The sequence below is a fragment of the Phaseolus vulgaris genome, chromosome 9 (genome assembly GCF_000499845.2).
Source record: "Phaseolus vulgaris cultivar G19833 chromosome 9, P. vulgaris v2.0, whole genome shotgun sequence".
Classification (NCBI taxonomy): domain Eukaryota; kingdom Viridiplantae; phylum Streptophyta; class Magnoliopsida; order Fabales; family Fabaceae; genus Phaseolus; species Phaseolus vulgaris.
Genome location: NC_023751.2, coordinates 3,024,624 through 3,038,908, shown reverse-complemented (window position 1 = coordinate 3,038,908; position 14,285 = coordinate 3,024,624). Strand labels below are relative to the sequence as shown.

General features: G+C 33.1%; 1 protein-coding gene across 1 annotated transcript; it reads left to right on the top strand.

Annotated features, from left to right (window-relative positions):
* On the top strand, window positions 1-868 carry LOC137820651 (gibberellin-regulated protein 1-like). Its single transcript, XM_068624834.1, has 3 exons — window positions 1-119; window positions 257-296; window positions 453-868. The coding sequence occupies exons 1-3, from the start codon at window positions 42-44 to the stop codon at window positions 632-634; spliced, it is 300 nt and encodes a 99-aa protein (XP_068480935.1). The 5' UTR covers window positions 1-41; the 3' UTR covers window positions 635-868.
* The last annotated feature ends 13,417 nt before the right edge of the window (window positions 869-14,285 follow it).

The following is a 14,285-nucleotide window of genomic DNA, read 5'->3' as shown; positions in this document are numbered from 1 at the left end:
CACTCTTCATTTTCAAGTAAAACACCTCTTCCAATCTAACCATGCCTCTCTCCAAGCTTCTACTCGCATCCCTTCTGCTATCCTTTCTCCTCTTCCATCTACCTGAAGCTCATCAAACGGTGATTCAAATTAAAGATGCTGCTTCTTCGTTTATATATTATTCATTCGTTCTGATGTATAGTTTAAAATACTCCTTCTACGTTCATCAAACTGTTTTAATAGTTAACTGATTTATCGTGTTCTTGAGAAACCGCAGGTACAAGCACAGACTCGGGATTCTCTTGTTCAGCAGATAGGTATTGCATGATCAGCAACAGCGGTTTCTTCATTTTCAATATATATTCTAATGAAATTAAGGAAGATCTAATATATATACATAATTTCACGTACCTATTTGATTTGATTGAATAAGATTTTGAATTTGAGTTGGAATGAATGAATTGATTCGACAGATTGCAACGCTGCATGTGGTGCGAGGTGCCGTTTAGCATCTCGTCAGCGGATGTGTCACAGAGCCTGTGGAACGTGCTGCAGACGCTGCAACTGCGTACCACCGGGAACTTCCGGTAACCAAGAAGTGTGTCCCTGCTATGCCAGTCTCACCACCCACGGTGGCAGACGCAAGTGCCCTTAGAGGTTTTCATATAAAGTGTGAAGCCATGCAGCGCAAGTTACTATTTATATATAACGTGCACAATATATGTTCTTGCTTTGGTGTGTTGCCTCGTCGGAGAAAAAATAAACAGTGATTTTTCAATACATGTTCAATACTTGCGTTGCCACAGTTTGTGAGTATTATGCCTTTTCTTTATCTGCTGTTGTATTGTATCCTCAAACTTATATAAAGAAGAGCTTTCTGTTCTTGCTATTTTGGGTGAAAGTGATTAGAGCCTTGTGTTAAATATCAATTCTTAAATACAAACATCTGTTAATCAAATTTAATAGAAAATCAAAACTTAAATACAAAACTTACTACTTTTTTAATATTTGATCATGTTTTATACAATTTAAAGAAAAAAAACTCTTATAAATAAATAATATATGGATAATGATACATGGACAACTCTAATTTTTTTATATACAACAACATTACAACTCCCAAAACTATTATTTTAATATTTTTTCATATCATTTATGTATTTGTACGGATGTTGATGTCCAAGTAATGTTGACTCACTTGGTACACAATTCGTTGTTGTACTGATAGTCTCCAAATCATTCGTAGCTCTAACTCTCTCACACGTGTGCTCCATCGGTCGGTGGGGTACCTGCGATTGCACTCTGACATTTAAGTCATTGCTAGTGTTTTGTTTTCTCTCTCAGGATATGAAAAACGTACCTTTCTCCCTTTCAGAAGTCTTACTTATAGGTTGACTTGGGCCTCGACCTGTGTGGGCCAGATAATCAGTTCACAAAGACTTATGTAATGGTTCTCAGATCGTGTGTAGTGGCTTCCTAATATCACAGAAGTGTATTCGAAGTGTGTCTTTGACCCATTCAACGCCAATTATATCTGTTTCCTTGCCACGTATTTATTGCGTTGTATTATTAATTCATGTTCTTGGTCGTCTGGAATTCAACCGGTATAATTTAATTATAAATTTACCTTTTATTATATATATTTATTTCTAAATTCATCACATCAAGAGTTGTATATAATTCCAAGAGTTGTCCAACTATCATTTTCCATAGTATTTTTATTGATCAAAATTTATGTTTCAATTTTGCGTAATCATTATTTTTATCATTGCTTGTATTTAAAAAATGTAGATCAAAAGTTCACTAAAGGTATAAAAAGTTAGTGAAGTAGCTAGAGGCTTAAAAGCTTAAAGCTATTCACTTAATTGGGTTATAAATATTTAATGTGTAAATTTTAATTTATTAATACAAATACATTTTGGAACATTTACTATTTAATTTTTTTGATTAATTTTTAATTATTTAAAAATTCATTTATAGAAAATTATTTTAATTACATTTTTCATTGAAAAAACTATTATACGCCTTCTCATTTTTGCGTATCTACAATTCATCTTATTTCATATTTTAAATATTTTCAATCAAGTTTAAAATAAAATAAAAATAGCATACCCTTGTATCCATCTCATATTTATATTATATTAAGCAGTATATTAGTTAGAATAATGTAATGTAGTATAAAAAGTATTTAATAAAAAAATAACATAAAATAAACTATCATATAGTAGTATCCATGTATTCAAGACTAATATTAAAATAATAAAGTAAGTATAGAACTATGTCTTTTTCAAAATATTAGAAGGGTTTTGAACACTACTGTAAACAGTTAATATTTAAAATTAAAAAAAAAATATATGAATCTTAAAAACTAAAATTTAAAGAAAAAATACAGCAACCTACTAGAATTCACTTATTTTTATCAAACACACTTATATTTGGCATGTAAAATTTTAGATAGCAGACAAAATTAACTAAAAATGTTTGTCAGATAATTCCCTAATAACTAAAACTAACAGTAATTATCAAAACTATTAATTTGTTTTAATTGGCAGGGAGATGGTCTATTAGTCCATTATGGTAGTGAATTTGGGCCTAAACCCTGAGTGGGCTGAATAATACTTTCCTGCACCTCCATAGTTTCTTTTAATACCCTTATTTTTTTTAAAAATCACTAAATTATTTGCGGAAGAATATTTTTGGAATTAAATAAGTTATGAAGATGACAGAAAAAAACTGGAGATATAGAAAGAATTTGCCTCTGAAGCTCTACTCAAAGGATAAAAATCTGGGCTCAAGCCTGAACAATGAGTCACTCAGTATCCAAATTGGATCCTTTATTGTCTTTGGGCCTCTGCCGAAAATAGTACCCAAGATAGAAAAAAACATTACCTATGTACATTGTTAGCATACTAGACTGAGACGCTTTCTTCCTCCACCTTAGTATATTTTTCTTTCATCTCCATAAATTTTCATATTTCCAAATATATTTTTCTTTAATATTCTGTATTATGTAATCTAAAAGTTTTTTTTAAATTTATAATTAGCTTTCAGATTAAATAATCCGAAAATTTTTTTTCATATGCATTATTAGTTTCTGGATTACATAATCCAGAAGTATTTTTTAACTTCCAGATTATGTAATCCGAAAGTTTTTTTCAAATGCGTGTCTGGATTACATAATCCAGAAGCTACTCTATAGAAATAACGCAAGAAAAATAAAAAGATATTTTCACGTTTTATACAAGATAACAAAAGAACATATGGAGATCCAGGAAGAAACAGTTCTAAACGAAATATTCAACATGAAGAATACTCCTTCTCCATAACTTCCTAGCTATGAGGTAGAAAGAATGCAAAGGTCATTACAACTAATCAGTAATTTATGTAAAATGCACAGTAGAATAAATACTGATTTTTTTGTAATCCTTTTCATCTTGGTAAAATCAAATTAACAAAAAAATTGTGCTGAATAACTGTATCAAAAGATATAAATTTATATTTTTCTTAGTGGAATTTTATTTATGTTAAGTTGAATTAAACAATTTTGACTACACTTTCCTTTTCAGAACCACAAACTCTTACAATAAGAAAAAGGATAGTGAGTATTTAATAAAATAATTTTTTTCTAAAGTAAACAATGCTAAATGATTATTAAAACTGAGAATGGACTAAAATAATTATATTGCTGTTTATTAATAATAATTTTATATTTAGATAATGTAAAATTTGTTATTCTTATAGTGGCCGTGGAAAAGAAAAGGGGAAATTCAACATGATTTGTGTTGTTTTGTATTCTTTTAATTTTTGTACCAATAATTACATTAAGATTTTTAATTTAATAGTTTTTATTAAAATTTGGGGGAATGACCTTCTATAGGTATGTCTGCTGCTTCTGAGTTTGTATGCGTGGTCAAAGGGAATTCACATGTGGTAGAGTGTGAAAATAAATGTTATAATTATATATATATATATATATATATATATAATATTTCATATGCATACTTAAAATTTTCATGAAAGTATAACATTCTTGTTCCACTAATAATGATAATTGTCTATTTCAAAATTATTATAATAGAGATAACAAAATTATGAATAAGTTGATCGAATTGTTGAAAAGTTTTACCTATAAGATAACAATAATTTAACCTATACTGAAAAAGACTAAATTTATATAACAATATTCACAAAAATAATTAAACCCGTTTGACACTAGTAAAAAAATACAACGGTTAAAAATGACATATAAAGACAGTTCTTAAATCGTTGTTATTGTTGTGTCGTTATAAATCAAACATTTTTAACAACAGTTTGTCAACCGACATTATAAATGTGTTATAACGACGATCCATTTAATCGACATATATGATCTTATAAATATTAAATGAACCATGCAGCGGTATGATCTTGAACATATATGATCAATAGTTGTCAATGACACCTATATAACAACTCAGTTAGTTTCTCTTATGTCAATAGTTTAGTATAACTTATTTAATAAATAAGGATTTACTCATGGATGTACGGAGCAAAATAAATTTGTTTTCCTTCATTCTTTAAGGTAGTGGTGATGTATGTTTGTGTTTATGACTTCTTGTTTCCAATTAATTGAATGACTTGAGGGTCTAAAAACCCATATATATCGTGTTTCCCCTCATTGAAGCATAATCCACAAAGATACCTAAATTTCAATAAGTTAGTACAAATATATTTAATAAATCAAAAGTATAAAGATTTTAATAAACTTACAACATCTCTTGATTTCCGGATGCAAGGTCCAACAAATCATACATGTGAAAGTACAACGGTACATCACCATGCCTTCCAAAAACATTGACATCCCATAGAACCTCTAAGACAGTAATATCTAAAGTTGTAGAAATTTCCACCAATACTGCCACAGGATCATCAACGGAGAATTTTTTCTTCTTTCGCAGAGACAGTTTTGTCTTAGGTTCCTGCTACTCATCAACAAACAAACAAATACTTAAATTAATTAGAATGTAATATATCTGATATATAATCCTATTAGTATTAGTGCAAAGATATACCGTAGAGTTTATAGGTCTGACGAGATGTCTAGGCCAGACAACGAAAGTATGTAATGCCTCTGCTACAATTGTGACCTTTGATGTCGGCACAGGAACTGCAACATCACCATAAAGGGCCTTCTCCACCGTGACCTTTATGAAATTAGAAGGAAGAGGCACATTGTGTAACATTGTGACCCCTTCATAACACTTCCCAGGGCAACAAATCAGGTCAAAGAATTATACTCAACATATAACTTGCATTGGCTAGTTGAGCCAAAGTCAAATCCTAATAGATCAACCGCCGAACAACTCTCTTTAGTGTTGACTTTCTTAATAGGAGACGGAGGTGGTTCATCTTCTACCATAATAGGTGGTTGCTGTGAGAGTCCTAAACCCTCCCACCGTTTTTCAAACTCCCTTTCCATCCGCTTATTAAACTCCTTCATTAAGCTTTCTCTAAGCTCTTGAGTTACCTCAGCCTTTATTTGTTCATGTAACTGTAGTAAATACTCTTGGTTAGGTTGACTGGACGATTGTTCCTTGCTATGTGATGAAGGTCCAAAGTATGACCGAATCCCAACCCCATATCCAGCTACACGAACACGTCCAGGGTGCTCAGGTCGTTTGAGAGCATCGTTCGAGAGCAACATTAAAAATATCTTTGCGACCACATGGATTAAAAGTCCCCTGTGTTGATTGCTCAACAAGAGAATCCTAAAATAAATGAAAAGAAATTGTCAAACTTCAACACATTGAATTTAAAATAACACATAGAAAACATATTTCTTACAATTCGTTCAACTGTTTGTTCTGTAGACTTAGAACTCCATGTCCCTGATGGCTTTATACGGGCACCCTTCCACTTCTCATGTCGGGGTGGTGGGGATGGTGGCCTCAAAGAATCTACACTATTCATTTCCTCAATGGAAGTAGAATGTGCTTTAATCTTTTCTTCTAGCATCTTCTACTCTAACAACTTATAACCACCACGGGACAATAAGTGTGGGGTATCATTATGTGTCTGACTAGCTTTTGCTTTGTTACGAACATCCTATCATCAAGATTCAAAATTTAATAATACGTCAATATAAACTATATCCAAATATAACAAGTGATATTAACCTGCCATTTTTCAATTTGTCGAATCTGCACAAATGATGACTTTTTACGGCAATGCACCGCGTTTGTTAGAAGTAATAATTGTCCCTAAGGACGAATATCGATTCCACAAGGAACAATGAATTATCAAGTACAATATTTGCTAAATATAACACTAAAACAATAAAAAGAGTTTTGAGTTGGTTATGTTGGCACTGATCAATAAGAAAACAAACAAAGAATTAATTGTTTCAATTGGAAAAATAGGGATTATGTTTCATCTTTCTCACTCTCATGTATTTTGATTAGCATGTCAATATTAAGTTCTTTGATTGAAATTGATGCCTGTATAAAAATCATTTATATCAATTCCTCACATATAAAATCCTTAAGAATGTCCCCTAACTATCGATCCCTCGCATAATTATAAGAACAACTTAGAACGAAGCTTAGACATTTAATAGCAATTAACATTTCAAGTCTATTCCTAGCACTCAAATATGTTAAGTATTGTTGTTTAGGTTCAAACCCTAAAAATACCTCCTAGTCAGATTTAGGATTCCCAATTTGTCACGGAAAGTTAAAAGTAAAACAACAATACCAATAATCAATCAAGAACAGAATAATAATATATAAGATATCACCTTAATACATAAGAGTTCGAGCAGATTACTCCCAATCCCAAAGGGTAAAATTAGCCACACATACTTCTAGCACCTTCCATTCTTCCAATTGGGTTACAATTCACTCTATGGTGTTTTCTTCTTAATTTGGCACACTAGGGTTGAACCTCTAGCCCCCTATTTATCCTAATTTTCTAGGGTTAGGTGGCTTGTTGTGTCGCGCTAATGGGCTAAGTGATAAAACATAAAAAGGCCCAATCTTTCTCTACATATTTTTCCATTTTGGGACCTTCAAGCTTTCTCCTTTTAGCTCAAATTATTCTCCTTTACTCCAAATCTTCAATCCTCCCTAAAAATATGCAATTAACACCAAATTTGGAAATAAAATGCTCTTATTCAAATAAAAGACATAAAAATGTAAAAAGGTATAAATTCATAAATTATAGATTATTTTATATGTAAATTAGTAATAAATCCTTACAAGTGCCTATATTTTAATAAGAAATATTATTGAAATTAGACATTTATCAACAAACTACTGTCAAGTTTCTTCATCAATTGATGCATATTTTGTACAAGGATTTTCTTCTTTCCTTTCACCATATATAAAATTTGTTGTCAATTTTGATTTGAACTGACGAAACTTGACACCCACATTAGAAAGAAACTTCGCTTTCAAGGTTTCCACATTTGGGATCTTGTAATGCGTTTACATTATTTGAGATAATTAGTTCATAAACAAGTTTCGAATTGAACAAAGTATAAAAGAACTTTAGATTGAACAAAGTAAAAACAACTGCATACCAGAATATCTTGCCAAATCATGTTTCTCTCGTGCTCAGTTACGTGATCCGAGGACTCAGTTAAGATAAAGATCCTTTCACAAGACAGTACTTTGAGATAACTCCTAAATTTCTTTGCATATGGCCCAGTGGCCACACCAGTGGTGACATCAATAGACAATGGTATTTTGTCATCTTTATTTATCTTCTTAAACATATTCTTTAATCTATAGGTCCTCTACCAGTTTTGAACGAGAAAATTGATCATCTGCCATGTTCCTATTATCAAACAAATATGATAAGCATCAAGAATATGAAATATAATAAAAATTATATATTGTAAAACTAAACATGAATCACATGCATGTACAAATATATATTCCTTCGTCATGATCATTTCGAGTTGCATGTACAACATCAACAAAATCCTCGTACTCTTTATTGATGGTCGTTCTTGTAAGTGATTCAATCTCACAAATGTTATTGTTTGTATCTTTGGGTCATTATGTTGTTTTTTTCCATGTAGCACAACAAACCAGTGTTCAGGTGTAGGATCTTGGATATAGAAAACTTGGGAAGCTTCAGGTGCCATTATAAATGGTTCGTCACGATAACCTATCTTTTGAAAGTCAACCAAAGTCATTCCTGATTCATCAACTTTGACACCAATCTTATTGTCAACCCACTTGCATTTGAAAACAGGTACAATAAAATTGGTATAATTAACTTCCCAAATCTCTACTATGACATCATAATAAGGCATTGATCCCACAATAGGATTTTGATCATTTGCAGTTGAAACTGCATAGACTTTGCCTCCAAGGTAACTCCGCTATTTTGCACTATACTCCTATCATCTCGAGACTTTGTGCAAAACAAACAACAATTTATTTCATAGCCAGAACAACATAAAACATCAAACTTGAGACCGTTTGCAAGCCATGTTAATGTTTCAGATGCTGATGGATCATTCATTATTTATTGCTTAAACCATGACATGAAAGTTTTGTTATGCTTAATTAACACCCATTTTTCTAATTGTCTTGGATTTTTATATTTGACAATGTCTTTGTGTGTATCTAAGTATGGTAACACCTCATCAGTGATATTCAAGATATACAAGTGTGCTTGTATAACCTCTTCTCTAGATTTGCTTATGACATGTACACCTTTTGAAGATTTACCTATCAATCTACGAAAGTGCCAACATTTTTCAGGAACTCCTATAGATTTGGATTTTGACAAGTACTCAGAACAAAACTCAATAAATTCTTCTGAAATGTATCTTTCAATAATGGAAGCTTCCAGACGACATTGATTCTTCACATATCCCTTCAAAATCTTCATGTATCGTTCAACTGGATACATCCATCGCATGTAAACTGGCTCGCACAATCTGATTTCTCTTATAAGATGAACAACCAAATGTACCATGATATCAAAAAAAGATGGAGGAAAAAACATCTCGAGTTGACACAAGATAACAATTATTTCTTCTTCAAGTTCATCCAACTGCTGAGAGAAAATCTCTTTACTACACATGGAATTGAAAAATGAACATAGTCGAGTGATTGTATGCCTAACATTTTTTGGTAAGATTCCACGAATAGCCATCGGTAGTAATTGTTGCATTAGAACGTGACAATCATGTGACTTTAAGCCAATTAGTTTCAAATCATTCATAGATATAAGACTCTTCACATTTGAATAGTAGCCTTGTGGTACATTAACACCTTTAAGACATTCACAAAAACTTGTTTTCTCTTTCTTTGACAAAGTGTAACACGCTGTAGGCAAGTATGTACGTTTACCAATTTATCTCGGTGCCAATTCCTCTCGTATATTCATCTCAATCAAATCCAGACGTGCATTCACATCATCCTTTGGTTTGCCTTTAATGTTTAGAAGTGTTCCTATTAGACTGTCACACACATTCTTTTTTCTACGTGCATTACATTTATGCAGTGTCTGACATCTAACTTACACCAATACGAAAGATAAAAAAAGATTGATCTCTTATTCCATATTTCACTCACAATTTGCTTCTTCTTTATTTTTTCAAAAGTCACATTAACATTTTTTATTTTTTCATAAATTTCAACACCACTTAAGGGAGTGAGACAAATGTCATGTTCTTGATATCCCTTAAAAGCTTTTTTCAATCTATGATACGGATGGTATTTCTTTAGAAATCTACGATGCCCAAGATACATAGTGATGGCATTTTCATGTGTTCTTCTTGAATCAAAGTAGTAAAAAGTGATGCGGAAGCAATGGGTGAGTGAAACCAAGCCCTCCTAGGAGTTGTGTTGGCTTTGAAGGTGCATGATGAGTATGGGTTTGAGAGGTTCGGCCAGCTCAAGGGAGAAAGGTGAAGGATTGAAGTTTATAGCCTAGATTTCTAGGAGAAGTAAAGCTAGTGCACAAAATTGGCAGCATAACAATACTCAATTAAACTTGAAAAATACAATGAGATAGCCTTCCTATTTATAGGCCATCTTGGACGTAAAAGGTAAGCTACTTTCTAATGAAAAGAAAACAAAAATTAAATGTAAAACCTAAGCCATGTGCCATGTGCAATGACCGGCCACACTAACCTAGTTTCTAGAATGTTTCCTTCACAAAGTGCTTTCTACACTATCCTATCTACTAAGTACCCCTAATGGGCCTTTATGCAACAAAGCCTTCTTTTCCCAAACCGTAGCTTGGCTCATGTGTGTGTGAAGCTAGACGGTCTAGGACTCTTCATAGATGCTCCTTATGTAGCCATGGCTAGACGCTCCCTTGTGAAGCTAGACGCTCCATTTGGAAGACTAGACGCTCCTTTGAGAGGCTAGACGCTCCTTTGTGAAGCTAGTCTTAGTCTTTTGGCTTTCATAGTGTGGTGAGCTTGGGCCCTCTTCCATCACACAGTTTTTCTTCTGTGTTTCAACTGCTCATAAGATGTCTTGTCTTCACATATTGGACATGCTCTATGGCCTTTCATATTATAACCTGACAAGTTCACATATGCATGGAAGTCATTGATAGTACAAAATAACATCGCATGCAATCGAAAAGATTCATTCTTAAACGCTTCAAACACATCAACCCATTCATTCCACAATAACTTCAAATCTTCAATCAATGGATTAAGATAAACATCTATGTCATTTCCAAGTTGTTTTGGACCGGAGATCATCATAGATAACATCATGTATTTGTGCTTCATACACAAAGCAAGAGGTAAGTTGTAAATCACTAACAAAACGGGCCATGAACTATGATTACAACTTAAATTTCCAAAGGTATTCATTCCATCAGTTGCCAATCCAAGTCTTAGTTTCTTGAATCTTTTCCAAATTCAGGAAATTCTTTATCAATATTCTTCCACTGCAAAGAATCAGCTGGATGACGAAGTAGTCCATCATATTTTCCATTATCTGCATGCCACCTAAGGTTTTTAGCGTCATTTGCATTTGCAAACAAACGCTTAAGCCTTGGAATTATTGGAAGATACCTGATATGATTCCAATAACATGATATGGATATGATATGAACATGTTATGGATTCAACAAGAGTTGGAATATGATTAAACACTTTTTAAGAATTGGATCAATGTTCTATCATTCAAGAACTCACCAAAACACAAGTAACCAAGCCAAACTCATATAGAAACCCATTTTTTGGTCATATGAGCCGATTAAAACAAGAAACAACACAAATGAACCGATTAAAACTTAAGGAAACACAATTAAAATCACAAGAACAGCAAACTAAATGAATCTACCGAATATAAACACAAGACAAACAAGTTCTACCGATTGAAATGTCAAGAAACGACAAAGACATGTTTTAGAGTTTGTTTTGGAATGGAAATGGAAGAAGGAGATGAAAAGAACAAGGAAACTTATGTGGTTGGAGCTCTTGGAAATGTGCACGCCACTTGAAGGATGATTGGCTTCAAGATGAGTGTAGTTGCCGCCACTTGAGAGACCAAGAATTCACTCAAGATAAGACTAGAAGAGAAGAAGACACAAGTCTCTCTCAATTCATTCATCAATTTGGGAGAAGTTCAATACTCAAAAAATCAATCTTATTATTTTAAAGACCTAAGTCTTCCTTTTATAGAGAGGAGGACCGGTCACAAGTACAAGGGAAGCTTACAAGAGAAGCTTTGAAAGGTGACCTTCTAACTCTTCCTATTCTAGCGCCTAAAGGAGAGTGAAGAGGCACCTTTCTAGATTTTTCCTAAAAGTAACGCCTAAAGTGTTATACAATGGAGGTGTCTTTAAGGTTTTCCTTTTTAGCACATCCTAAAGCTATTCTATATTATTTACAATTTATACCAAAGAAACTATAAAGAGAGATATCAATTGGAGCCCATGCTTGAATGCTTGTAGTCTTCTTGTTGGCTTTAGGTTTGGTCCTCTCTTTATTTAATTCTTCTTTAATTTTTTAGAAGACTAGAAGGAAGAACTTTAAATGCTTGGGTGGATGGGCTCTTCCTCCATTAGTGAAATCCTCTCTTACTTGATCTCCATCAATACCAAACAACCTTAGCAGGAGGACTTTCTTTTGTGAATTCATCAATTTCATCATTCTGACCAACTTTAACCTTTATAACGTGACAAACCACACCTAAGACATCTTCTTAAATCTTCCTACTCATTTCTGTATAAAATACAATCGTGAGCACATGAATATATTTTTTTATATTCCATACCCATCGGACAATTTTTTTTTTGCCTCATAATTTTGATTGGGTTATGTATTTCCTTCTGAAAACATGTCCTTAACCAATTCAAGCAATTCTGTAAATATTTTGTCGATCCATCCATTTATTGCCTTCAAACTCATCAACCTTAACACTGTTGATAATCGTGTGAAGTTAGTTGAACCAGGATACAAAAGAGTCTCTGCATCATTAGACATATTTTTGAAAACTGCATTAGCAAAAGATTGTACTCCCACATCATGAATCATATCTTCTAATCTATCATCCATTGAGAAATGAACTTCCTTCGAAGCTCCGTGCACACTTGGCAAGTCTAACATTTCACCATGCCACGTCCATGTTGTATAATTTTTCAAAATTCCATCACACAAAAGATGTTCTCTAATTCCAGAAATACTTAATATCCTTCGATTCAAACAATTGACATAAGGACACCTTATTTTTACTCCATTATTACTACTAATGGCATTATGTTTTGCAAATTGTATGAATTCTCCCACCCCTCTTTCATAAGCATCACTCATCCGTGGTGTATTAATCCAACTTCGATCCATAAAATTGGTAAAGTATGAAATCTAAATTAAAATTGGCAAAATTCGAACACCCACAGACTCATAATCAACGTGTTCCATATAATCAAATGTACTATCTAATTCATTATAAAACTAAATCAAAATTGTCAAAGGTCGGACACCTCCGGACTCATAATTAGTATGTTTAATATGTAAAAAAAATATATAATCATTAAAAAATATATCAAAATTGTTGAAGGTCGGACACCTCCGGACTCAAAATCAGAACGTTCAATATATAAAAACAATATCTAATCATTAAAATCTAAATCCAAATTGGCGAAGGTCAGACACCCCCAAACTCAGAATCAGTGTGTTCAATATATAAAAACAATATCTAAGTATTAGAAACTAAAAACAATATATAAGTATTAAAAACTGAAAAACAATATCTAAGTATTAAAAACTAAATCAAAATTGGTGAAGGTCGGACACCACTGGACTCATAACAAACACGTTCAAATATATAGTAAATAAAATTTAATATATCATTAAATAATAAATAAAAACATACTAACCTAAAAAGTGAAGCGAAGTTGGGAACTTTGTTAGGAAGCGGGGTAGCAAGGACGAGATGCTGGTAGTGAGGGAGAGCATCGACGAAGGTCTTCAGAACGACAAAATGCACAATGGCAGAAGCAACACAATGGGAGGCGGGAGGTGGTCGTCAGCGTGGTGCGTTGCTCGTCCGAATCTCATGCGGAGCGGTGGTCAGCAGTGTGCTGGTCGTGGTAGTGTGGTCCGAGGCAGTGGTGCTGGACGTGGTGGTGCACGATGCAGTGACGCAGCTCGCGGTGACGCTTGCTGGTGGTGTTGGTTGGCGGAGAAGCAGCTGGTGCGACAACGTGTTGGATGGAGGTGCAAGATCCGTGGAGGTAGTGTGTGAGGAAGGACACGGTGGCCGTGAGTGAGGAGTGAAGTGGGGGAATAGAAAGATTGCAGTGGTGAGTAGTTCAGAACTCGAAAATAGTAGAGTGAAAATGAAAGTGAGGGAAGGAGAGAGTAAGAGGGAATTGTGTTGGGCGGGAGAGACACCATCTTTAATGACAGTTCTATATAGGATCGTCCTTAATTCCTTTTAGTCCCACAATTAACGACGGTTCTCCCATGAACCATCGTTAAAAATAGCAAAATTTTGAAAAAAAATACAATATTGCCACCGCCTCTCTTATTACGACTGCTCTTTACGAACCGTCTTTATAGGGTGTTGTAAATTGTGTTTTTTATATTAGTGTGATCAAGTATTATTTATTATTATTTTCTCCAGTAATTTTTTTTTTAAATTTAAGCTAGACAATTGATCACTGGAGTTCTATTCATCAAAGTTAATTTGTTTAGATTACTCAGAAAATTAACTTGATCACTTATTTTCATCATACTAATTATTAATAAACTAAATATAAGGAGTTAAATTTTTTATTTACCAGCATTATAAAAGGAATTTTTAAGGTAAATAGATTATTCATAATTTATTATTTTA